Source organism: Panthera uncia, chromosome B4 (genome assembly GCF_023721935.1).
Source record: "Panthera uncia isolate 11264 chromosome B4, Puncia_PCG_1.0, whole genome shotgun sequence".
Taxonomy (NCBI): Eukaryota; Metazoa; Chordata; class Mammalia; order Carnivora; family Felidae; genus Panthera; species Panthera uncia.
The window spans coordinates 133,396,943-133,421,489 of NC_064809.1; the positions used below are offsets into that span (position 1 = coordinate 133,396,943).

Genomic DNA, 24,547 nt, shown 5'->3' on the forward strand with positions numbered 1-24,547 from the left:
ACGGCTTCTCTCTTGCCCACACGTGAAGGCACAGGCGTGTGGCCCTCTGTGACTTCCTCGGGGTGGGGGTGGGGGGTCTGCTGCAGACAGAGCTCTCTTCCTGCAGGGCCGCCTGGCAAGGCGAGTTCTGCGCCTCGGCCCTTCCTGGCCTCAGAGGTGAGCACCCCGGGACAGGCTCGGCTGCGGCAGGGCCCCCCTCCCTGCGGCATTGGCTGTCGTGAGCTTTGGGGCCGGGGGCACGTCCTCCAAGCACAATGTCCTAATAACTTTATTTCACAAGAACGTAGGAATACGGCCACGGCCAAGCCTTCCCCGTCTCCTCCTTTCCTCTGCCCTCCCCGCTCCCAGAGGTTTAACACTGTCCTTGTCATTGGGGACCGGGGCCTGTCCTTCTGTTCTCTATGAGTTTAGATGCATACACCTAGGAATATATCACTTTGAGTCTCTGATTGTGCTGTTTGCATAAATATCACGCGGGATTGTCTTGAAACCTGTTTTTTATTTATTTTTTAATGTGTATTTACTTTTGAGAGAGAGAGAGAGAGAGAGACAGAGCATGAGCAGGGGAGGGGCAGAGGGGGAGACCCAGAATCCGCAGCAGGCTCCAGGCTCTGAGCTGTCAGCACAGAGCCCGACGCGGGGCTCAAACGCATGAACCGTGAGATCATGACCTGAGCCAAAGTCGGACGCTTAATGGACTGAGCCACCCGGACGCCCTTGACACCTGCTTTTTACAATTCAACACCATGATGCATATTGAACTTAATTAATTATACATTGGGCACCTGGGTGGCTCAGTTGGTTAAGCGTCCCAACTCTTGATCTCAGCTCAGGTCTTGATCTCAGGGTTGTGAGTTTGAGCCCTGCGTGGGGCATGGAGCCCACTTAAAAAAAAATAAATAAATAAAATAATATATATATATGTATACCTACATTCATCCCATTAGTGCTTTCTCTGCTAGGTCCTGGGCCAGGCCGTTGGATGCCAGGGGCCAGGACACATCCTTCCCCCCCCCCCCCCCCGTCTCCTGCCGGCTCACGACGATCGGCACAGTGAGGACAGGCTCCGTCTCGTTCTCCCCTTAGTGCCCGGCCAAGCGGCGACAACGTAGGTGACCCTCGATGGGTGTTGGCTAGATCAGCAGGCTGTAGGACCCGGCCCGAGGCTTGCTTGCTGCTGCCCCAACGGGACAGATCTTTAGCCGCGAGCTCTTGATGTGAGGTCAGTAACGCCTGCTGACCTCCTGTGGATTTCGCTTTCTTGAAATGCTCGCACGTTTATTTTCGCCTGTAAACGTCGAGAGCCGGGGTAGAACCGTGTGCCCCGGCAGAGCGAAACCCCATAAATCAGACGTCAGACCGAGCGACCCGTGTGGTTTGGGTAACCGTCACGGTACTTTTTTGTTGCTGTGGTGTTGTCTGTGCGGTTCAGGCACTCATCCTCCGCCGAGAAATGACCGCGAGTTAAACACACACGGATACACGGAGCTCAAGACGGTGGGCCGGCGTGCTCATGCCGAGGCCAGATGTCATTCCTCAGGAAGAACCAGCCGGATCTGCCACTTTAAAGGTTGAGAGGCTCAGGGGCGCCTGGGTGGCTCAGTCGGTTGAGCGTCTGACTTTGGCTCAGGTCACCACGATCTCACGGTCCGTGGGTTCGAGCCCCGCGTCGGGCTCTGTGCTGACAGCTGGGAGCCTGGAGCTGCTTCGGATTCTGTGTCTCCCTCTCTCTCCGCCCTCCCCCCGCTTGTGCTCTTTCTCTCTCTGTCTCAACAATAAATAAAACATTAAAAAAATTTTAAAAAAAAGGTTGAGAGGCTGTTTTACGTTGCGCTACTGGGTTGGGTCGCTGGAGGTAATTTCACTCCCGTCCCACATCCGGGTCGGGAAGGACAGCGGCCCCCCGGGGGACTGTCCGCTCCCACAGACTCTGACCCTGGGCCAAACACTGCCCTCCATCTGCTGTTAATTCTGGGGATGGTGGAGATTCAGCCCGGACCCCCTAACCTCCTGGGAAAGACGGGGCCTCCCGTTTCAAGGCCTTTGCGAGCGTGATACGCCAGGAGTAGCTCACCCCTTGGAGTTGTGATCCGTAGCTCGCTCTGAACACGGAATCTGCAGGTGTCATGGAGGGCTGTTCATGGCTTCCCCTCCCCCAGCCGTGGAGCGTGTTCTTGCTTAGATCTTCCTTGGGCCCTGTTTTTATGTATGTATGTATTTATAAATGTTTAGTTTTGAGAGACAGAAACGGAGTGCGAGCAGGGGAGGAGCAGAGAGAGAGGGAGACACAGAATCCGAAGCAGGATCCAGGCTCCGAGCTGCCCGCCCAGAGCCCGACACGGGGCTTGAACTCGGGAACCGTGAGATGATGACGTAGCCGAAGTCGGATGCTTAACCCGCTGAGTTGGGCCCTGTTTTACCTGAGCTGTGAGATCTTCACATGAAGTACAATTTGATTTATTGTCTGGAAGAACCACTGTGTTAAAAAAAAATTTTTTTTTAAGTTTATTTATTTTGAGAGGGAGGGAGAGGGAGAGAACGTGTGCACATGCACGGGAGTAAGGGAGGGGCAGAGAGAACGGGAGAGACCCGACTCCTGACTCACGGGGCTCGAACTCACAAACCGTGAGATCGTGACCTGAGCCTTGGACGCTTCAGTGACTCAGCCACCCAGGCGCCCATAATTACCCTGATAAAGTATAACTTCTGCAGAGAAACGACCCCCCTGAGCGAGGACGGAAGCCGGAAAACTCCCAGGAAGCCCTCACTATTTGGCAGGGGCCTGGAAAGCCTCATTGTTGGGTCTCCTAAAGCACAGGGAGGTTACCGTCCCCCCGACTGTCCTTGCCCCGGCCGTGGAGGGGGGGAGGGGGGAACACGTCCCTACCCTCCCTTACTTTTCCTCGCAACTCCAACTCCGAGGACGCTCAGTTCCTTTGAGGACCGGCTGTGACTGCGAGTGGGTGTGTCTGGCCCCGGGCCGGTAAGCTTTCCTCCCGGTTTCAAGTTCCTCCTGTAGACGGGGGATCGGGTGGCCCGCACGCTGTTTTTGTTGGAGTTTTCTCTTTGAGCCGGTTCACACGGGGCTGCTGAAAATTCTCCCCCTGATCTGTTCGGCACCAAAACCAGGACGTGTACATATGGCGTGAAAAGTCTCCCTAGGAGGCAAAGCATCGTGGAAATGACACCCTTAGAAAAATGGCAGAAAATGGAGTTGTCACTCTTGAGCTCCAGAGGCTGAGGCTCACCGCCCCCCCCACCCCCGCCGTGAGGCCTCTGGATCCTCCGCGAAGCAGGTGAGCCCCCAGTGGGCTCCCTGCACCCCATCGTTGGCAGGCCTTGTGCTGTGGTCCCCCTTCCTGCCCCGGCGCCCCTCACGGAGCGAGAAGCCGAGAAGCCTTTATGCATTCAGACCTCTGCCCCCCTGACCGTGACCTTCCTCTGTGAGCCAGCAGCTCTCAGAGTTGGGCTTTTGCAGTCATGTCAAAGGGGAAAAAAACAAGGTGCCTAAAAGCATTTTTTTTTTTCCTGGGAAAGAGCCTGGGTATAAATAAATAAATGAAACCCATACGAAGGAAAAGATTAAAAAAAAAAAATCAAAGATGAAGCCTTTGCATTTGGCCTGGGGTGTGAGTGGCAGGCTTTTTATGAGATACGCTTTCAAGTGTTGAGGTTGTGGTTTTCAATTGTCGTTCCTCCTTTTTATGTGCTCCTAATTCCAGGCAGGAGAGGTGGGGTTTTTTTGGTTTTTTTTTTTTTTTTTTTTTAAGCCTTGCCCAGTCCTTGGGTGGGGTGATGGAAAGGGAACGGGGCTTTGGAATCATGCCTTCGTGCATCGATTCAACAGATGCTAAAAGGCGAGCGTTTATGGAGTACTTCCTGCATGCCTGGCCAGGATCAGCTCGTCGGCGGCCGAGCCGGGATCCGAAAGCGACAGGAGGCTTCTGTTGTGCTGTTACCCAAATGCGAAGGCCTGTTGTGTGCACGGGCCGAGTTAGCCCTGGTGTGGATGGGGGTGTATGGTCCAGGAAAGAGAGAGTTCTAGGGCCGTGTGATGTGAGCCAGGCAGAGGGGAGCCCGGGGTGGGAAGGGAACACCCAGGAGGGCTTCCTGGAGGAGGTTGCCAATAAGCTGAGGCTTGAAGGTGGGGAGGACTTAGCTGGGCGTAGGGAGGTGCAAGACCAGGTTCGGTCCTGACTCTGGGGCTCACGGGGTGGGGGGGGGGCGGGGGGTGTATGTCAGGTGCGTTCACAGCGAAGAGACTGGGGCTCAGCCAGGACCCGGCCACTCCCTCCCGCACTTGTTAGGAGATGAGATGAATAGGTGCCTGGCCCATAGTAGGTGCTCAGGAAACGTTAGCGGCCCACAGTCCACATCCCACGGACAGTAAGAACATGGATAATCCGTTCACTGCCACCTGAGGTCGCAAAACGGCGACCCCTGGTTGGCCGACAGAACTGGAATGATTTGCACACGTTTATAAGTGGGGAGATTCCACACTAAACCCTGAATTTCGAGCCTTTTTGAAAGCTTGTGCTGCTGGTGACTGCTCTCAGCCTGCCCCCCACCCCAGGCCGAGCGACGGGCGGCCGCTTGGCTCTGTCTCCTGACCCGGGCTTCATCCTGTCCCCCAGGCTCCCGGCATCTCCCCAGCCCTGTGTCCCCTGTCCCACAGCCACGCGGTCACCCCCGCAAGCTGAACTTGGGTGCCGTGCAAACCTTGGCCATCGATTTCCTCTTGGTTGGCTGTCAGGCTTGGTGTGGACAAGGGCGTTCACCTCAAAACAGTGATGCACACTCAGGAAATCAGTGAGTCCCCAGCCTCGTGACACGGAGCCCCCATCCCTTTGAACGTCCACACCCGTTATACACCCCAGACGCCGGCCCTCCCAGGCCAGCGGATCTTTCTCCGTGACTCAGGGCAGCTGGCAGTTTGCATCTTTGAAGTGTTCCACTTTCTGGCACATGGACCAGTACTTTAGAAACCAGAACATTCCAGGGATCAATGGAAAGCCACTAAGCTGGCAGAGTAGGGTCCTTGGGGAAAAGCCACCGCGGTTCAAGCAGAGCCCCTCCTTCCAAATGTCAGACTGACCGTCGGAGGACGGTAACAGATTCAGACAGAAAGGTCCTCGGTGACGGGGCTATGTCCCTTGGGGAACCCCGTCTGTGAGGAGCAGCGGAGTCCCGAAGAGGCGTCTGTGGATCGCTGCCGTGGCTCAGGTCCACGTGGCTGCCACGTTGGGCTTCCAGAATCCCGGCTCTGATGTGTCACCCATATGCTTTGCAGAATCAAGATCCAGATTCTTGATCGTTCAAGGCTGCACCCAGTTGCTTCCTCCTACAAGAAGCCCTCCCTGGTTCTTCCTGGGATGCCTCCCCTTTTCCCTCAGTGCCTCAGAGCTTGCGCTGTGAACCCAGAGCTGAGCATTCATGATGTCGCTTGTTCCTCAGAACCCCTGCGAGGCGGGTACTGCCACCGCTCCCACATTACAGACGGGAAAACTGAGGCTTTAGCAAGGCAAAGGGACCCACTCCAGACCACGGGCCCGAGCGTGTGGTCAAGTGAGATTCCAACGCCGAGCTCTGTGGGCACAGCCCCGGGCTCATAACCGCCGGCCCTGTCCTGTCCCCCCCCGGGCTCTGAGCACAAACTCCTTCGGAATGTGAGTCCTTGAGCCAGACAGAGCCTGGGTCGTTCTGGGTCGTTCTGCCAGAGCGTTTCTCGTCTATTAAGGTCGAGAAATCTTGGGTCCTGTTTAGTGTTATCTTTGATGTTCAAGGGCGGGGTGGAAACTTCTCTGTGTTCATGTGACCCAGTTTCCGTGCTTTGAAAATGCGGTTCCTTTCTCTTGCCCGGCTCCCTGTGTCTTTGAGACCAGGCGGCAGGGCCCTCTGGAATCATCTCTGTGTCCACGTGCTCTGGCTCACGTCCTGTGTCCCGGTGGGCGGACGGCCCGTGTGGCGTCTTTCTTAGAGGTTCCACGGGCTCGTCGTCGTGACTCACCTGTGTGGCGCACCTGTGTCCCAAAGCCCACCTGGGCCACCCCCCACTGACGTGACTCCAAAGCCTGTTGTTCTCCTGGGCTGTGAGCATAACCACGGCTCCGGCGGCCTGGACCCCAGCGGACCTCCTTGGCCTCTCGGTCCTTCTGTGATGTCGGCCTGGGAAATGGGATTTAGGACCTCAGGGTCTCTGCATACACCCACAAGTATGCGCCTCGTGTATACGTGAGGACTTCCTCTGAAAGATCTCTTTTCCTCTTTCCTTTTTCTGCCTTCGAACACGATGGGCTGGTTCAAATGGCTTTTGTAACTCATTACATAGTGAAAAACAGTTGCTGAAACTGGGCGGCTGTTTTCTCGGCTGGCCTGGGCCACCGGTGGGCGTCGTCTTCAGAGTATTGCTGGGAGAGTGGGGGTGGGGACTTCTCAGAAACCGACCTGAGCATCCTTTACGCGTCAGGGTGGTAACATTTGTCTGTGTCTTGCACGGAGTCAGGCTAAGGGCTTGGGGATGAAAAGACGGCCGTGCATGGGGCCAGTTCCTAGGATGTGCCCTGTGGGGGTCGGATTAGGTTGTGTGCGTGCGAGGGGCCGACCGCCGGGCAGACCTCCAGACCGGATGTTGTTGGCAAAGCATTCACTTTTCCTTTCCTTTTTTCTTTTCTTTTCTTTTCTTTTCTTTTCTTTTCTTTTCTTTTCTTTTTCTTTCTTTTTCTTTCTTTCCTTTTCTTTTCCTTTCCTTTCCTTTTCCCTTTCTTTCCTTTTTTCTTTTCTTTTCTCTTCTTTTCTTTTCTTTTCTTCTCTTTTCTCTTTCTTTCCTTTTCTTTTTTTTCCCTTTCCTTTCCTTTTCTTTTCTTTCTTTTCTTTTCTTTTTTTTCTTTTCTCTTTCTTTCCTTTTTTCTTTTCTTTTCTCTTTCTTTCCTTTTCTTTTCATTTCTTTCTTTTTCTTTTCTTTTCTTTTCTTTTTTCTTTTTTTCTTTTCTCTTTCCTTTCTTTTCTTTTTCCTTCCTTTTCTTTTCTCTTTCTTTTCTTTTCTTTTTCCTTCCTTTTCTTTCTTTTCTCTTTCTTTCCTTTCCTTTTCTTTTCTCTTTCTTTTCTTTTCTCTTTCTTTCCTTTTCTTTTTTCTTTCCTTTTCTCTACTTTTTTTTGTGGTAAAACATACATAACATGAAATTGATCACTTTAACCCTTTTTAAGTGTGCTTTTTTCAGTGGCGTTCATTCCATTCACAGTGTTGTGCAGTCACCACCCTCCCATCTCCTGAAGCTGCTTTTCATCAGGAACTGAAACTCGGTCCCCGTTAGGGGACTCCCCCTCCCCCCCTCCTCCCCCTCCCCCCACCATTCCACTTCAGGTCTCTGGATGTGACGACTCCGGGTCCCTCACTGTGTGAGTACAGTCGCACAGTGTTTGTCCTGTTGTGAGTGTTTCAAGGAGCTGATGCCCTCCAGGTTCACCCATGTGGTAGCTGGTGTTAGAATTTCCGTCCTTTTTTTAAACTTTTTAAAAATGTTTTTTTTTTTAATTTATTTTTGAGAGAGAGAGACAGAGTGTGAGCGGGAGGGGCAGAGAGAGAGAGGGAGACACAGAATGTGAATCAGGCTCCAGGCTCCGATCTGTCAGCACAGAGCCCGACGCGGGGCTTGAGCCCATGAATTGTGAAGTCGTGACCTGAGCCGAAGTCCACTGCTGAACTGACTGAGCTACCCAGACGCCCCCTTCCTTTATTTTTTTTTTTAAGTTTATTTATTTGCGAGAGATGTGAGCAGGGGAGGGGCAGAGAGAGACAGAGAGAGAGAGAGAGAATCCCAAGCAGGCTCTGTATCGAGCTGACGTGGGGCTCGAACTCCCCAAACTGTGAGATCATGACTTGAGCTGAAACCGAGAGTCCGACGCTTAACCGGCTGAGCCCCCCAGGCGCCCCAGAATCTCCTCCCTTTTTCCGGGTGCACAGCATTCCATTGTGTGGGTACATCACATTCTGCTTCATTCTGTCACCCCTTGCCGGGCACCTGTGTTGTTGGCCGCCTTTTGTGAATCGTGCTGCTGTGGAACATGGGAATGCGAAAGTTGACCGCGTAAAAAGCCTCGCCTCAGGCCCTTCACCGATGTTAGAAGCAGGCGACCTGGCGCCCCACTGCTTTCGTCCTTGTGCGGGGCGGAGGGTCGGCTGTCCGCGGAGCCCGCTGTGTGCCTGGCTCTGGGCTGGAGACCTGGTGTTCATCATTTCACCCTTCCAGGGGCCCTGACATTTTGGGGAAAGAGGCTCAGAGGGGTCACTGGGTCTTGCCTGGGGTCACAACACTAGCAAAGTTGGGGGGATCCCCCCCACCCGCCTGCCCCAAAGCCGTCAGGCCCTGTCCCCATGCTATCTACCTCTTCACATGCCCGGGATCGGACGTGTGGTTGGTTCACAGTGACCGGGGTATTGAGAGAGAACGCGTGAGAACGTTTCGCAGAAGAGAAGACCTGGGCAAACCGGTGACCGATGGAGAGGCCGGGCTGTGGCGTGTGATGGGGACGGTTGCCCAGTGTCCTTAAGCAGGGCTGTCAAAGCAGCAGGTGCCCAGGCCCCACCCATTGAATCGGATCTTGCGTCTGGAGGCTGGAGTCCCAGGAGCAGCCGGGCGCCAGAGGAAACATAGTGTGACAAGGGCAGGGGTGTTAGTTCTGGGGGTCCCCCACGGCGGATGTGACCCCAGGCATTCTCCTGGAGGGCCTCTAGTGTGGGGAGCGAAGGATCCTGTAGGATCCGAGCCCTGTGACTGTGAAGTGCGCCCTCTACCCAGCATGTGCGCTCGCGCGTGCGCGCGCGCGCGCGCACACACACACACACACACACACACACACACACAGACACAGGCTGGTGCTATCTAGACCCGAGGTCATGGTGCCTCCAGCTCCAAGCCTGTGGTCTGGTTTGTTGGGTCCTATTGTATGCTCTAACACCACAACCCTGGCCATTACCTGCTTGTCAGCTTTCTGTCCCCTTGAACCTGGCCGTCAACAACAGCGTTGCTTTAAATTCCGGACTTGCTGGGAGGGGCCTGCACCCCCAGATTCCGCGGCTGAGGACGCAACTCTGCCGGGAGCAGAGGGACGCCCGCCTTTGTAGGCCCCGTCGCTGTGATACTCCAGCTTTGTCCATCTCAGCAGCCATGGGAGGGTCTGGAAGCATCCAGAAGCTTCCATGTCTTACTCATGTGTTCCAAAGAGCAGCGAAAACAAGACTGGCAGGGCTTGGAGGGCCCCAGAAGTCCTTGGCGAGGGGGAAGAGCCGGGGGATGTATTCTCGGTTCGGAGCATTTTCCCTCGGACTCTTTCTGGGCAGCAGGCCATTTAGGAATGTTTGTTAAAGGCTTGGAAAACAGGAGTTGATTCCTCCCTGTTTCTGCTGCCAACGTGCGAGGCCATGGAATTCTGTTCACACCAACCCTTGTTTTCTTTTCTTTTCCTGCTCCACAGTGAGTGACCTACAGGAAGAAGGCAGACATGCCATCGACTCGCCGATGTCCCCTGCCTCGGTGGACGTCCACCCCGAAGACACTTTGCTAGGTAAGGCGGGTCCTGCCGGCCCCCTGTCGTGAGCGAGCTGGCCTTCTGCGGCGTGTGCCCGGGGTTGGTGAGGCTGACAAGGGGCATCGTCGGTCGGCGTGGTCTGCGGATCTCACATCATCCCAGCTGGCGTTGGAGAGTCGGGGCTCCTGGCTCAAGGTCATGTTTAGAAAAGGCCGTAGGAAAAACTGCATCTTCCTCTGAAAGTTTCTGCCTCTCTGATTTCAGGTGTGAGCTTTGTTAGTATTTAAGTACGACGAGGTCCACAGATCAGGGGCTGACCACCTCCAAAACGATGGCCTGTTACACGCACAATTCCCGGGGGGAGGGGGGGTTCCTGCCAGGGGTGGCTGGGAGGCAGGAGGGGAGAGCGGGGCCTTTCTCTCCTTGCGGGAAGGGCTGGGTGGGGCAGGGTAGGCAGGTTTGGCTTGGCGAGTCGATCATCTCCGTGGGCTCTAGAGGCTCTCTGGAGAGGTCTGTAGCTGCCCCCGGGTGATTAGGGACATGTGGGCAGGGGGTGTGAGAACCCAGTCAAAGAGGTGGCTGGGGATGGGCTCCAGGTTGGTTGGTTTGCCCAGAAAAGGCAGTCACGGGGGCCTTGTTTGCCAACTTAGGAACTGGCCAGCCCGGGAAGGGACAGTAGTATCTCTAGGTCCACAGGCCCCGAGGTGTCACAGCATTAGTGAATATACAAAGGAAGAAACGTAGTTAGTACACCCCCATCTGTGCGCGAGCCAGAGCTATCCCAAAGCCACGGGCTTGCTAGGGAGGACCCAGCGAGCGGCAAGGCCCCTGCACCCACCTCCTTGGGGCCACGTCACAGCCGGCACTGAGGAGGCGACAGGCAACGTGTTTTCCTCAACACGCGTTTTGGGATCTGATCAATCTGATTGTGTATTTCCAAACCCTGGTTCAAAGGGAAGTCCTGGTCGGTCCCTCCCTCGTGGTTTCCACAACAAGGGCAGGCCAGCGGGAGCTTTTGGAGAAATGCAGACACAGGTTCAGCCTGGCAGGCTTGAAGCCCAGTGCTGGACGAGCCCCCCTGAGGTCCTGCTGGGGTCCACTGTGGCCCCTCTCTCTTCTTGGAAGAGTGTAACCCCTCACTGTCCTGCTTTTGGTTGTCTGCAGCCAGGCTGAAGTTGCTGTCCAGGCAGATGCTCCCGGGTGACCCTTTCCAAGGGGAACACGGGGACTAGCTCGTGGGTCTGGAAATTAGCCTGACACAGAACAAGGTTCTTCACCTCGGCACTGCGGACATTTGGCACTGGGTCATTCTTTACTGTGGGGGCCTGTCCTGTGCGTTGTGGGTTTGAGCATCCCTGACCTCTGCCCACTAGGTGCCACCAGCTGGGACGACCAAAAACGTCTCCAGACATGGCTATAGCCCCCCTGGGGTGGTGGAGGGACTGTCCGTCCTGTTGAGAACCCTGCTTTAAACCAACAGGAGGGCTAGAAGGTTAATTGGAAACATCTGTCAGGCTGTTGTTTTGTTGATAATGCCTTGAACTTGCCTTTGCCTGGGCCCTAACCCTCCTGTTTTATCATCTTTATAAATAGCTGCTCTTGGGCAAAGCTTCAGTTTGCTTCGTAACATTCTACTCGTCCCTGAAGCTTGGGTGACCTCGATAAGGACTGACCTTGTCAGCACCTGGAACTGACATCTGAAGGCCAGAGGGGTTGTGGAGTGGGGGGAGAGGGTGTCAGATGGACAGCGGCATGTGCCAAGGCCCTGCGGCAGGCAGTGGTGAGGCTTGCTGAGGGGCAGGGGAAAGCTGGGAGGGCTGGAGTGGAGAGTGCCTGGGACAGCTGGGGAAGCCAGGCTGCAGAGGGCCTTGGAGGCCACGTGGAAGGGTCTGGCCTTGGTCCCGGGAGTACCAGGAGGCTGCTGAGGGCCCTAGCAGGGACATCACAAGGGACCGCTGTGTGGTCCCCTGTATGTCACCTGGAACTCTCAAGCATCAGATCTGCACGACTCCAAAATAGTTCTCCACTTTGTCACGTTTTAAAATTTCCTGCTGTGAAGCCAGTTCCATTCAAAGCCCTTTCGTTCCCTCCGGCACGGACTGGGCCCCAGGAGCCTGGTCATTGTCACCTGTGTGTCCTGCGGGCCCACCCCTGCCCAGGCCCCGAGGCCTCCCTCTCCGCTTCCCCCGCACGCAGCCAGCCGTGCCTCCCACACCCCCTCTCCTTCCGGGCCCTGGTCGGTTTTGTTCTGGTTCGTGTCCGGCCCCCGTGGATCTTCTTATTGTCACATGAGTCCCTCAGGGGCAGCTTGCTGGGCCCCAGCGTCCTTGGATCGAGGCCTGAACATGGAGCGAGAACAAGTGACCAGTAAACAGAACAGGGATGAACACGTTTTATTGTGAAACCTCGCCCACCGTCACCCACTTATTTTTGCTATTTTTTCCTAATTTTTTGGTCCGTACTGTTTTACATAGTGGTGAGCTTTCTTTTTTTTTTTTTTTTTTTAATTTTTTTTTTAACATTTATTTATTTTTGAGACAGAGAGAGACAGAGCATGAACGGGGGAGGGTCAGAGAGAGGGAGGCACAGAATCTGAAACAGGCTCCAGGCTCTGAGCTGTCAGCCCAGAGCCCGACGCGGGGCTCGAACTCAGGGACCGCGAGATCGTGACCTGAGCCGAAGTCGGCCGCTCAACCGACTGAGCCACCCAGGCGCCCCAGTGAGCTTTCTCAGTATACGTATTTATTAACAGTGGCTGCGGGGAGCTCTTCCCACAGATCCGATTCGGGCCGTGTGCGTGCCGTCCTCTCCCTTCGTTTCCAGCCAGGGGCAGCTTCCTGCTTCCCGTTCAGGAAGGGGCCGGGCCCATCCACCTTCCAGAAGTCGGCTGCCCGCTCCGGCTCGTGTGACTTGATGCGGCACCGTGCGGGGCCGGTGGCTCTCTCTGCTCTCGGTCCGTCTGTGCGAGGGGAGCCGGCCGTCCCCGTGCCCCCGCACGCCCACTGGTGCCGACCGTGACTCTTTTCCCCGGCAGAGGAGAATGAGGAACGCACAATGATCGACCCCACGTCCAAGGATGACCCCAAATTCAAGGAGCTGGTCAAGGTAAGGAGCGCCTCGGTTAGCACGTTCCATTCGCGCTGCTGGGCTGCATCGGGGGGGGCGGAGGGTGAGGGGCTGAGCCCAAAAGATGGTCCCCGGGGTCAGGGAGGCGGTGGTGGGAGGGCGGGGGGCTCCCGGGACTGCTTCTGAGCCACGGCGGTGCCTTCTGCGTCCTCTGCCTGATTTTCTGAGCTCCGGCTCAGCGGTGAGGCCGTATTTGTGGCATTTGTGTGCGTCCTCGTGTGGACTGTGGTTTTGACTGCTCTGATCTAAACCACAACAGGGCTTCAAAAGGCAATCCTTCTGACTTTGAGCAAAGGCTCGGGGAGCTGACAGTGTGCTCCCCGCCCCGGGAGACCCGGCTCCGGGCTGCCTGGGCAGCCGTGGAAAAGGTTTCTCTTCTGCAGCTCGAGGTCGGCTCGGGTGACCCCCCCAAGGCGCTGAAAACACCGTGCATGGCCAGGCCAGGCCACAGACGTAGTCTATTAAAAGCGCCCCTCAAACACGTTTCTCCACCTCGGCCTCCGCCGTCGGACCCGAGGTGCCTGCTACACAGCCGTGTTCTCACAGGGGCTGACGCAGAATAAAGAAAACCTTGGCAAATTGTGTCCTTCTAAAAACTGACCTTGAAGGTGTCCGTGTTAGGACCCACCCCCAAATGTGGATTCTTAACAACTTAAACGGCCTAGTTTATTTTTTGAAGAATTTTTTTCTCCCATCCCACACAAGAAATTGGTGAGAAAAGTGACCCCCTCTTTCAGCCCCCCAAGATGTTATTACAGGGGATGTCGAGGTGGTGGAAAGGGTTCGGCTTCTCCAGAGAAACGGAACCAACAGAATGGATCCATCCATCTCTCTGTCTGTCTGTCTGTCTGTCTGTCTGCCTGTCTATCTCTGGGACGTTTATTCTTATTTATTTTTGGGACAGAGAGAGACAGAGCATGAACGGGGGAGGGGCAGAGAGAGAGGGAGACACAGAATCGGAAACAGGCTCCAGGCTCCGAGCCGTCAGCCCAGAGCCCGACGCGGGGCTCGAACTCACGGACCGCGAGATCGTGACCTGAGCTGAAGTCGGACGCTTAACCGACTGCGCCACCCAGGCGCCCCTGGGACGTTTATTCTGACAAATCGGCTCACGCGATGAAAGTCCCACAATCTGCCATCTGCAGCCGGAGACCCAGGAAAGTGGGTGCTGTCATTCCAAGGCCAGCGAGCCAGGAGAACTGAGGACAGGGGTTGATGTGCAGAAGAGGACGATTCCAGCCTTCCTCCACCTCTTCGCGCCATTCAGGCCCCCCTGTGGATTGCGGGAGGTCCCCTCTGCAATGGGGAGGCTCCTGTGCTCTGCTGGGTCCTCCAATTCAAACGCTGATCTCTTCTGGAAACACCCTCACGGAAGGACGGAAGGACGGACGCAGCCAGAAGGAATGTTGAGTCAGACCTTCTGCTGCCCGTGGCTCAGTCCTGCTCACACTTAGTATTAACCACCCCTGGGCTTTCTCCTTCTCTGACACGTGAGCAAAGCTTGAGAGTTCACAGCTTGAAACACCCCCAGCGGAGCCGGTGCCCTCCTCGCTTTGACACGGGGACAGAGAGGAGAGGCACCCCGCCCCCCCCCCCCCCCCCCCCGCCCACCGTGTGTGTGTGCGTTAGTGAGGTGTGCTTCACTAACTGTGAATTAAGCTGCGAATCTCCACAGGAGATCGGCCGTTGTTCCAAAGCCGTGGCCAGCTCCGTGGTGCCCCTGCCTCGCCCCCCTTCTGGTCACTCTTGCTGGTCTGGGGTTGCGCCCCCCGGCAAGGGAGCAGCAGCGAGCTTGGCCCCGGGCGCTCTTTCTGGGCAAAAGGGGCTCTGCAGACGTAATGCCGGGGTCTTGGTTTGAGAGAGGGTCCTGGGATGCCCGCGTGGGCCCAGTCCCGGCACAAGGGTCCTTAGAAGAGGGGGAGATTCGACCACGGGTGTAGATACAACCTGATGATAGGAAAGCAGGTGCTGCACTGCGGGCTTGGAAGGTGCAGGAAGGAGCCGGGTGCCAAGGAGTGCAGGCGTCGTCTGGGAGCCGGTGAAGGCGAGGAGACAGATTCTCCCCTGGAGCCTCCAGAAGGAGCTGGCCCTCCCACCACCTTGACCTTAGCCCCGTGGAGCTGATTCTGGACTTCTGACCTCTAGGGCTGGAAGGGGATAATAGGCGGGTACCGTGGAGGTCATTTGTTAGAGCAGCCATAGGAAACCTCGTCACCAGACTACGTCACCTCCCTTCCCCAAGGTGCCTCTTCCTGGGTACAGCTGCCGGTTCGTCCCCTAGTCCCCCTGGATCACTCTGTCAGTTCCTGGAAGGGCCAGCTGCGAGACACTTCGATGTGGCCGTCCCGCCAGCTTGGAGCACACGTGCCAAGAGATGGGCAATTTCCGGAAGGTTCCGCCTGCTTTCAGGCTGCAGGCAGCATTTCGAGGCAGTGGTGGAGTGTGGAGGGGCCGACGCGAAGTGTTCGTTCTCACTAACTGCGGCCCCCTTTTTTTTTTTAAAGTTTATTTATTTTGAGAGAGTCAGAGAGCAAGTGGGGTAGGGGCAGAGAGAGGGGGACACAGGATCTGAAGCAGGCTGCATGCCGCCCGCACGGAGCCCGACTTGGGGCTCGAACTCGCAAACCTGAGCCGAAGTCGGATGCCCAACCGACTGAGTCCCCCCAGGCGCCCCGGTAACCACAGTCTTTTTGACCAGAGTCGCGTGTGGGTGGCGGCGTGGGAGATGCCTGTGCTGAGCTCCGGGCGTGTGGGGTGCTGCGTGTGGGGCCCGCGTGTGTCCCTGAGTCGGGGTTTGCTTGCGTCAGCATCCGCTTCTCCTGGGAGCAGCGTGCGTGTCCGGTGAGGGGTGAGCCGGGAGGGTCAGCCTGCCGCCCTCTCCTGGGGCTGGAGGCCGGGACCGTGGCCTGCCCTCGGGGGCCAGCAGCCTGGGCCGCGTCGCCTCCCACCTCCCCTCTTTGCTCCCCGTGCTCGAGCCCCCGGCCTCTTTGCTGCCGAGCACGTGCCCACCCGGGTGTGAGGTTAGAGCCGCCGGTCCCCCGAGCCCGCCCTCGCTTCTGACGCCAGTTATAAGTTTGGGGGCCCCAAGGCGACATGGAGGTTTGACCCCAGAAAGACTCGCACAGCTCACGGAGCACTGCCGTGCCCACAGCCGTGCTTCGTCACGGTGGAAGGACACAGGTTAAAACCCGCCGAGGGGGGAGGAGCTCAGGGCAGGCCCAGGAGGGCACCGTCCACTTGCCTTCTGGCGGCATCGAGGACAGCGTCACTTACTGGCGACGATATGACCGTGTTCTTCGAGCACTGCCCGCCGGGGAAGCTCCCAAGCCTCGTGGTCCGGAGTGTTTAGGGGAGCACCACCCCGTGGGCGGAACCGACTGCCCTCGCGGCCGGCTGCCTCCAGCCCTTCCGCCCCGATGGACAGAGGGTGACCCAGAGCCCCCATCCTGGGCCACGTGGGTCCCTTCTGGCAGCCGAGGCTCCCGCCCCAGGTACGCCGTCTGGCAGGATGCCCCGGGGGCCTGAGGCGCGGGCCTGCCTATGCTCTGGGCAGGGTTAGCGTCTGCACCTGTCTGGGCGCTCCTGGCCCCCAGCGTGGAGTACCCTCCTCCGCTTCTCCACTCCTGCCTCCTGCCACTCCCTCCTCCAGCCCCCTCCCTGCGCCCGGGCGCTTCGCACCTCCTTGCCCTGCCTGGTCTCCTCCCCTCCGCTTCCTGTGGCCTGGCACCTGGCTTTTGGACTGGCCTGTCTTCCGCTGGGTCCCCAGGGCCTGGGCGTGTGCCCGCACACAGCGATACCGACGGGGGCGGGGCACCAACGTGTGGTTTTGCGTCAGAACCACTGCCGAGGGCGTGTGGCTTCGGGACGACCCACGTCTCCTTGCCCCGTCCCGGCCCTGCAGGGTCTGAATCTCGGGAAGGGGGCTCTGGGAGCACGGGGCGGGGGGCGGGGGCGCTTGTGGATTGGACGCTGACACGGGGGGTCCCCGGAGTACGCCCTGGGAGCCGGCAGTCTGGACGGCCGGTCTTGGCGGTCCCCACGGAACGCCTCCATGCCCTTGACCTTCGTGATTCTTGCTGCTTTCCAGACCCCCTTTCTGCACCGGGGACTCGCCTGGTCCAAGCCTCTGGTTGATCGTGTCTGAGGAGGCCTCGGCAAAGGGCACCTGCCCGTGGTTCTTTGCAGGGATTTGGCTCAGAACTGGGGTTTTGGTGGGGAGTGTGGACCACGCGCAGGCCTGAGTGGGTCTGGGGTGAGGTCCGCTGGCCACGTCTCAGTCTGGGCACCCGAGGGACCCTTCAGCGGAAGTACGGTCAGCCCCCTCCTTTCCTTTCTCCGTTCTCCGCCATCTGGTCTTTTTCACCTCTTGTCTTGGCCCCTGTCCTGTCTCCCTCTGTGGACTTAGCCCCGCCAACCTGCTGTCGCGGAAGTGTCACCGTTTAAGATACTGCGAGCTGCCCTCTGCCTCCTATAAAAGACAAGCTCGGCTCGGGCTAAGCCGGCTCATAAGGACGAGGCCGTTCGTTCAGAAATTCTCTTTGAGCATCTGTTGTGCATAATGCAGTGTTAAGGGGCAAAGGTGGGCTTGGAGTCTGGCCTCCTCCATTCACATCCCGGCCCGGATTAAAGCGGGAAAGGTAGTGTCATGACGGTGACAGAGGCTCCGTTATCGCCGCGTGGCAGGTGCTGGAACGCGAGCACGTCCCGGGCGGCGCGGGCACGGAGCAGAATGGGTGGGCCTGCGGTGGGAATCGGGGAGTGGGCACGAGCCTTCCGTGGGTTCAGGAGCCCGACAGACCTCCCGCAGCTCTCTGCTGGTGCTTTGTGCCGCAGTGATTTTCTCTAGCACCTTCCGGAAGCTCCCCGAACTGCTTAACGGGGCGAACGGCTTGCGTGGCCCGGGAAGATTGCAGCTTATAGATGAGACGCTTTGTGTTTTGAATGATCCTCGAAAGAGAGAGCACGGCAGCTGTCATGCTCTCCCGGAACAGACAGCCAGAGAAAGGCCTGCCCCCGGGAAGCCACGCTGGTCCGAGGCGAGCTGGCCGTTTTCCTCCCCGTGAGCAGATTTCACGTCTCATTTCCCGGCTTCTCGGACGAGACTCTTGCTGCTTGTTGAGTTCTGTTTCCTTCCTCCCTTTGTCCCTGTGAAGAAAACAGCTGCATGTCAACGGTCTCGGCGGAAGGCAGTGCCGAGAGAGCCAGAACCGCTCGGAGACGCCCCCTGTGATGCGTCCTGGCCCCGTACCCAGCTCCGGGTGGCCTCCCCGCCCGTCGCAGGAAAGCCCGCCTCAGTGGCTTAAGCAGCGATGAGCCTGTTTGGAAGTGATTAAAACATAACTGTCATAGCTTTGGGGGAGACAGGCCGCAGATCCTGATTATCGTTCAGGAGGAACTAGAGAAAGGGTAATTTTTTATTCTGCTTAAGGCAAGCTCGTAAAGCGGACGTGCACAGAGCGCTCTGCCACGGGCATCGTTAACGTGCGTCCTAGACATTTGCCTGCAGGATTTGGGGTTTGCAGATGAGTACGTCCGAAAAATAACAACGGGTGTTCTCTGTAAAAAGCCTTTCGTGAAGCAGAGGACTGAGAGAGGGACCAGCCGGGAAGTAGGACGGGGTACTTTGTGGTTGGCGTCCAGGCGGAGGTTGAGTCTCCCCGGGGCCGGGGATGAACTTGGGTGCTGGACTGCTTTCGCTCCCCAGAGTCGACCCCCGTTGGCCTGTTGTGGAGAATATGCTTTTCACCCCTTTCTGTCTTGTCCTGTAATTGAGCTTTGATCAGGTCAGCGATCAGATGGCATTTTTAAGTTCTCGTTTCTTGGTAGCAGAAACGTTGTCTCGTGTTTAACGGCAGGACTGCGCTCCGGGCCAGGCGGCCTCTGGAGCCAGATGTCCGGGTGCCCAGGAGGCCGGCCGTGTTGTGTAGGCAGCACTGCACTTGATCGGAGCGCCTTGCGTGGGTCTGTCCCAAGTTTAGCCACTGGGGATGTGTCGTCGGGCAAAACAGAGGCCCAACCCTTGCGGAACGGACAGGCCAGCTGGAGAGACGGATCTGCCGAACTGTGGTCAGATGGCCGTGAGCGCTTTGCAGGAAGCCAAAACAAGAAGCAGGGTGGCTTCCTCTCCCTCTGTGGGAGGTGTGGTGGTCAGGGCGGTGGCATTTGAACCGAGAGCTGCTCGTTGGTACCTAGGGGAAGAACGTCCCCGCAGGGGCAAGAGCAGATGCAGAGGTCCTGTGGTATGCGTGTGCCTGGCACGTATCAGGACCAGCGAGGAGGGCAGTGGTCAGAGATAAGATCAGAGAGGCGGCAGGGACGCCCATGGTGTTAGACTACCAGCAGGACGGGGACCAGTTCTTTCTAGTCGCCGTGGGAGCATGAGGGGGCCCGGCTCCCGTGTCCCCCCGTGTGTATGCTCCCTGCACATGCCCTTCCCAGCAAGCAGCTGTGACACCTTAACCGCCCCGTGTGGGGCACAGATGAGGTCATGTTTATATCTCCAGTGCCTAGGGGGGCCTCTGGTATATACGAGGTGCTGCTGGCTATGCTGAGTGAATCAGAAAGGGGCTTTTGACTTGCGGAGAGCTCCGGGGACGGTCACATGCGAAGAGCTCCGGGGGTGGCCACGCTCACGTCTGCGGGGACCGTCGTAGCCGCTTAGGACTGCCAGCCACATCACCTCCCCAAATCCTCAGAATGACCCCGCGGAAGCAGATGTTACCCTCTGCCTTCCTGAGAGTCATTCAGTCACCGCTTTATCGAGATGGAGTTCACATCCCGAACCGGTTGGCGGGAGTTCGGCTGCGCCTACAGCCACGCAGCCACTGCCTCCGTCAATTTAGGAACGCTGTCATTGTCCTCACTCCCAAAAGACCCCCCCCCCCACCCCCGCCACCACCAACAGTCGGTCCCTACTCCTTCCCCTCCCCCCCGCCGGCAGCCACTGTCCCTTTGGAATTATTCTGTCTCCATAAACCTGCCCATTCTGGGTATTTTGGATAAGGGGAATCATACGACGTGTGGCCTTTTGTGACTGGCTTCTTTCACTTGGCGTAATATTGGAAAGATTCACCTGTGGGGTGAAGTTAGTTTGAGCATCTGACTTCGGCTCAGGTCACGATCTCGCGGTCTGTGAGTTCGAGCCCCGCGTCGGGCTCCGTGCTGACGGCTCGGAGCCTGGAACCCGCTTCGGGTTCTGTGTCTTCCTCTCTCTCTGCCCCTCCCCTGCTCGTGCTCTGTCTCTCTCTCTCCCTCCCTCTCTCTCTCTCTCTCTCTGTCAAAAATAAATAAACGTTAAAAAAAAATTAAAAAAACAAAAGCATCCGACTCTTGGTTTCCGCTCAGGTCATGATCTCCCAGTTTGTGAGTTCAAGCCCCGCGTCGGGCTCTGAGCTGGCAGTGTGAATGAAGCCTGCTTGGGATTCTCTCTCTCCCGCTCTCTGCCCCTCTCCCTCTTGCTCTCTCTGTCTCTCAGAATAAATAAATACACTTAAAAAAAAAAGATATATCTGTGTTGTAGCAGCTGTTCCTTTTTTATGGCTGAATAACATTCCATGGTATGCTGGATGGACCACATACCCCCTTCATCTGTTGATGGACCTTGGGTTGTTTCCACCTTTTGGCTGTTTGAAACAGGGAAGGTATTGAACATCTGTGTACGAGATTTTGCGGGGACACGTGTGTTCAGTTCTCCGGCATTGCTGGGTCAGCTGATAATTTTATGTCTCACCTTCTGAGAAATAGCCAGACTGTTTTGCAGAGCGGTTCAACCGTTTTACGGTCCCTTCAGCAATGTATGAAAGGTCCTGGTTTCTCCATATCCTTGCCAACGCTGTTTATTATACGTCTTTTTTTTTTTTTAAGTTTTCTTAGTGTTTATTTATTTTTGAGAGAGAGAGAGAGAGAGAGACGAAGAGACAGAGCATGAACAGGGGAGGGGCAGAGAGAGAGGGAGACACAGAATCGGAAGCAGGCTCCAGGCTCCGAGCTGTCGGCACAGAGCCCGACGCGGGGCTCGAACCCACGAACCGCGAGATCATGATCTGAGCCGAAGTCGGACGCTCGACCGACTGAGCCCCCCGGACGCCCCTATTATACATCTTTTTGATTACAGCTACCCTAGGCGGTATGTCCCCTTCGCTCTGACCTGCATTTGCCTCATTGCACGTGGCGCTGACCATCTTTCCGTGCGTTGGGCGTGCGCCCGCGTCCTCGGAGAAACGTCTCTTCAGATCTCTTGCCCATTTTAAAACCGGTTGTCTTTTTATTGCTGAGTTCTGAGAGCACTTTATGTACCCTGGAGAGAAATCCTCCCTCGAGATTTGCAAACTCTTCTCCCATTCTGTGGCCCGTCCTTTTCCTTCCTTGCCGGGTATCTTTGGAGGGACAAAAGTGTTTAGTTTTGTTTCAGTCCGCTGTTATCTGCTTTTTACTTTGGTGGTTTGGGAGATTTCTTCGCGGCTCCCAGTAGCGTTCTGTTGGTCTCTGTGTCCGTCCTTAGGCCCGTGCCGCGTGCTTTTATTACCGCGGGTTTTTAGTTAACGTTTGAAGTCGGGAAGTGGGAGTTCTCCAACGTTTTTTTCCCTCTTCTTCAAGATTGTTTTGGCTCAAGGGGAGCCCTTGAGTTTCCATATGCGTTTCAGGACCTGCTTGTCCGCTTCTGCAAAGAAGCCATCTGGATGGTGATTTGTTTTAATGGTATTTATTATTATTTTTTTCCTATCTACCACAGCAATATATATCGACACGCCGTGGAAATCTGGAAGACAAAAAGCAAACAGAAGGCAGTGGCAATTTTCTTTTATCTGTGTCCCTCCAGGCTTCGTGTTTTGCGTATATAGCTTTTCCTGCGCAAAATTTAGAATCGTTCCAGCGTCAGTCAGTGTCTTAGGGGCACGTTTGGACGAGTATCTTGGCGGAAGCTTCTGGAACTAGAATTGCCGGGTCCCACAGCACACACGGGGATAGGAATTGATTTGTCGTCTTTTTCATGGAGACTCTGAGGACCGCAGGGGCTAAGTGACAGGCCCAAGGTCACACGGCTTAAACCCGGGGAGAGCCGGGCATCCAGCGAGGACCCCGGGTCCCGCGGCGCGGTGCGTTTTGTAGGTGGTGGCGGTGGGGGCGTTTGCATGGGACGCGGATGCTTGAACTGTGTGACAGGATATGGCGTTTTAGTTTTCTCTCCACCTGTACCCAAGTACCCGTTCAGCCGCGTAAAGCCACATGCGTTTATCCGCGCACAGTTCCGTAGGCCAGAGGTCTGCGTGGTGTGGCCGGGCTCGCTGCTCAGGGTGTCACCGGATGAGTTCCTTTCTGGGGGCTCCGGGGACGCATCAGCTCTCCGCCCCGAGAGGCCTGTCCTCTCCAGGGGGGGCCGCCGTCCTCAGAGCCAGCAAAGGAGAATCCCCCCCCCCGCGTGTTGCCCCTCTCTCTCGGACTATGGTCTCTGACCTCCTGGTCACGTTCAAAGGGCTCACGTGATTAGGTCAGGCCCTCCTGGATAGTCTCTCTTTCTTGAGGTCAACTGGGTCCAAACGAGCCTAATCATGGGGCGTATACCATCATCACAGCAGCCCGGGCTCTTAGGGGGCATTTTTAAACTCTGCCCACAGGGGCGCCTGGGTGGCTCAGTCGGTTAAGCAACCGACTTCGGCTCAGGTCATGATCTCACGGTCCGGGGGTTCGAGCCCCACGTCGGGCTCTGTGCTGACGGCTCGGAGCCTGGAGCCTGCTTCCGATTCTGCGTCTCCCTCTCTCTCTCTGTCCCTCCCCTGCTTGTGCTCTGTCTCTGTCCCAGAAATAAACATTAAAAAATTAAAAAAAAAAAAAAAAAAGAAACGCTCCGCCTACAAAATTGTTTAAAAGCCATTAGCCAAAAAATTATAAACGACATTAGGGATGTGATTAGTAGTCACTTATCTGGTACTTATTTAGCTATTTTTCATTTTTTAAAGTTGATTTACTTATTTTGAGAGTGAGCGAGCGCGTGCGTGCGAGCGAGGCCTGGATTCTGCCATTCCCTCCACTCTTGCTCATAATTCATCTCTCTGCCCATTTGCCAGGAGAGCGCCGACTCCTGGAGGTCGGGGACACCTTTGCCCCCCACATCCTGGCACGGGGAAGGTTCCCAGTGCCAGCTGTTGTGTTACATGCGAGACTGTCACTTGGCTCCAATAATCGCTGTAAAATTGTCGATGGAAGGACCGTGGTGGAGCTTTGTGGGATTAAGGGATCGAGGGTGAGGGGTTCCCGCCGGGAGTCAGGTGGCTGGTGGCCAGGGGGAGGCGAAGGCATGGCGTGGGTCTCTGGGGTCCCTGACTCCGCCCCCACAGCTATGTAACTGGGGCCCTGAGACGGCGGGCGATGGGGTCCAGATGCCTTGCTGGGTCTCTGCCTCACCCCATGGATGTCGGGGCAGGAGGGGGACAGATGTCCTCCCGTCTGCAGATGCTCCCGGCTGCTTCCAGATCTTTCCCTGCCTCCCTGGACTGGCAGCTGTCTCTTCCCTCATGGTGCCTCCAGCCTGTGGTACAGGTGCAGGTGTCCTCCCTTCCCACGTCATTCCCGAGGCCTCAGCACCGTGGACGTGCCCCACGCACCTGCCCAGCCCGTCCCCCCTCCCTCCCTCCCTCCCTCCCTCCCACTCCTGGTCCTCTGCCCTGTTCGCCTGCCCATTCCCAGGGGCATCTCCGACCCCTGTTGCCGCCCTACCTGTGTCCTCCGTCATGTCTGGGTCCAGCCTCTGACCCCCTAGTGTCCACGACCACTCTGCTCACCACTGCCCTGAACGGCTTCCCGGCCGCTGTCCTCGAGGCCAGGTGGACGTCCAGGGCTGGCTCTGTGTCTCCCTCCCCGGTCCTCCCACCCCAGCGTCCTGGCCTGGCACGTCCCCTGCCCTTCCAGGTGGCCACGTGGTTCATGCCCTCCTCCTTCCTATCTCTGCTCAGATGCCTCCCCCCCGATCTCCTGGTCCCTGATACCCTCTCTACCCCCCAAACTCTGTCCTGTTCTTTCCAATAGACTTTTTTTTTTTTAAGTTTATTTGTATTTATTTTGAGAGAGATAGAGTCCGAGCAGCGGAGGGGCAGAGAGAGAGAGAGAATGAATGAACGAATCCCAAGCAGGTTCTATGCTGTGAGCACAGAGCCCGACGCGGGGCTTGAACCTACAAACTGTAAGATCGTGACCTGAGCCGAAATCAAGAGTCGGAGTCTCAACCGACTGAGCCACCAGGCGCCCAGGCGACAGACTTGATTATATTTCAACAGTTTGAAATTTACAGAAAAACAGCAAACATCCTACAGAGGGTTCCCATATGCCCACACCCAGTTTTCTCCATTATGAGCCTCTCCTATCACCGGGGTGCACTTGTTCAGGATTAATGCGTTGTTATTAACCAAAGTCCACCTTTTATCCACATTTCCTTATTTTTCCGTCCGTTTTGTGGCCAGGACCCCCTCCGGGATCTCACGTCACAGCGTCATCACGTCTCCTTAGCGCCTCTGGGCTGTGGCGATTCCTTGCTTATGATCACCTTGCCCGTTTTGAGGAGGGTGGATCAGGAATTCTGTAGAATTCCTCTCGGTGGGAACTTGCCTGATGTGCTTCTCAGGGTCAGACTGGGGCGATGGGTTTTAGGAGGAGCCCCAGATGCGTGAAGTGCCGACGTGACTGATCCCGTGGGCGTCGGCCTCCATCACGTGGCTGAGGTGGCTGACAGGCTTCTCCGCTGTGTCTTGCCTTGTTTTCTTTATAATATCGAGCACAGTCCGGAAGTGTGTCTGTTGTGTTTCCTCTAATGTCCGATTAGAACGTAAGACCAGAGGCCCCTTTTGTCTTATTTATTCCCAGAGCCTGGCGCGTGGCGGAGGCTCAGCAAATTAATTAATCGACT

At 56.6% G+C, this 24,547-nt stretch overlaps 1 protein-coding gene and 1 long non-coding RNA gene across 6 annotated transcripts in view; one reads left to right on the forward strand and one right to left on the reverse strand.

Annotated features, from left to right (window-relative positions):
- PARVB (parvin beta) overlaps positions 1-24,547 on the forward strand; it is a 103,345-nt gene that overhangs the window by 41,691 nt on the left and 37,107 nt on the right. For all 5 annotated transcript variants that reach the window (XM_049626495.1, XM_049626494.1, XM_049626497.1 and 2 more), the window contains exons 2-3: positions 9,472-9,561; positions 12,560-12,630. In XM_049626495.1, coding sequence (XP_049482452.1) covers positions 9,472-9,561; positions 12,560-12,630 — 161 coding nt within the window. The remainder of the gene's footprint in view (positions 1-9,471; positions 9,562-12,559; positions 12,631-24,547) is intronic.
- On the reverse strand, positions 7,842-9,212 carry LOC125919686 (uncharacterized). Its single transcript, XR_007456864.1, has 3 exons — positions 8,974-9,212; positions 8,383-8,611; positions 7,842-8,052 (listed from the first exon to the last, which is right to left on the reverse strand). It is a non-coding gene; the product is annotated as an uncharacterized LOC125919686 (long non-coding RNA).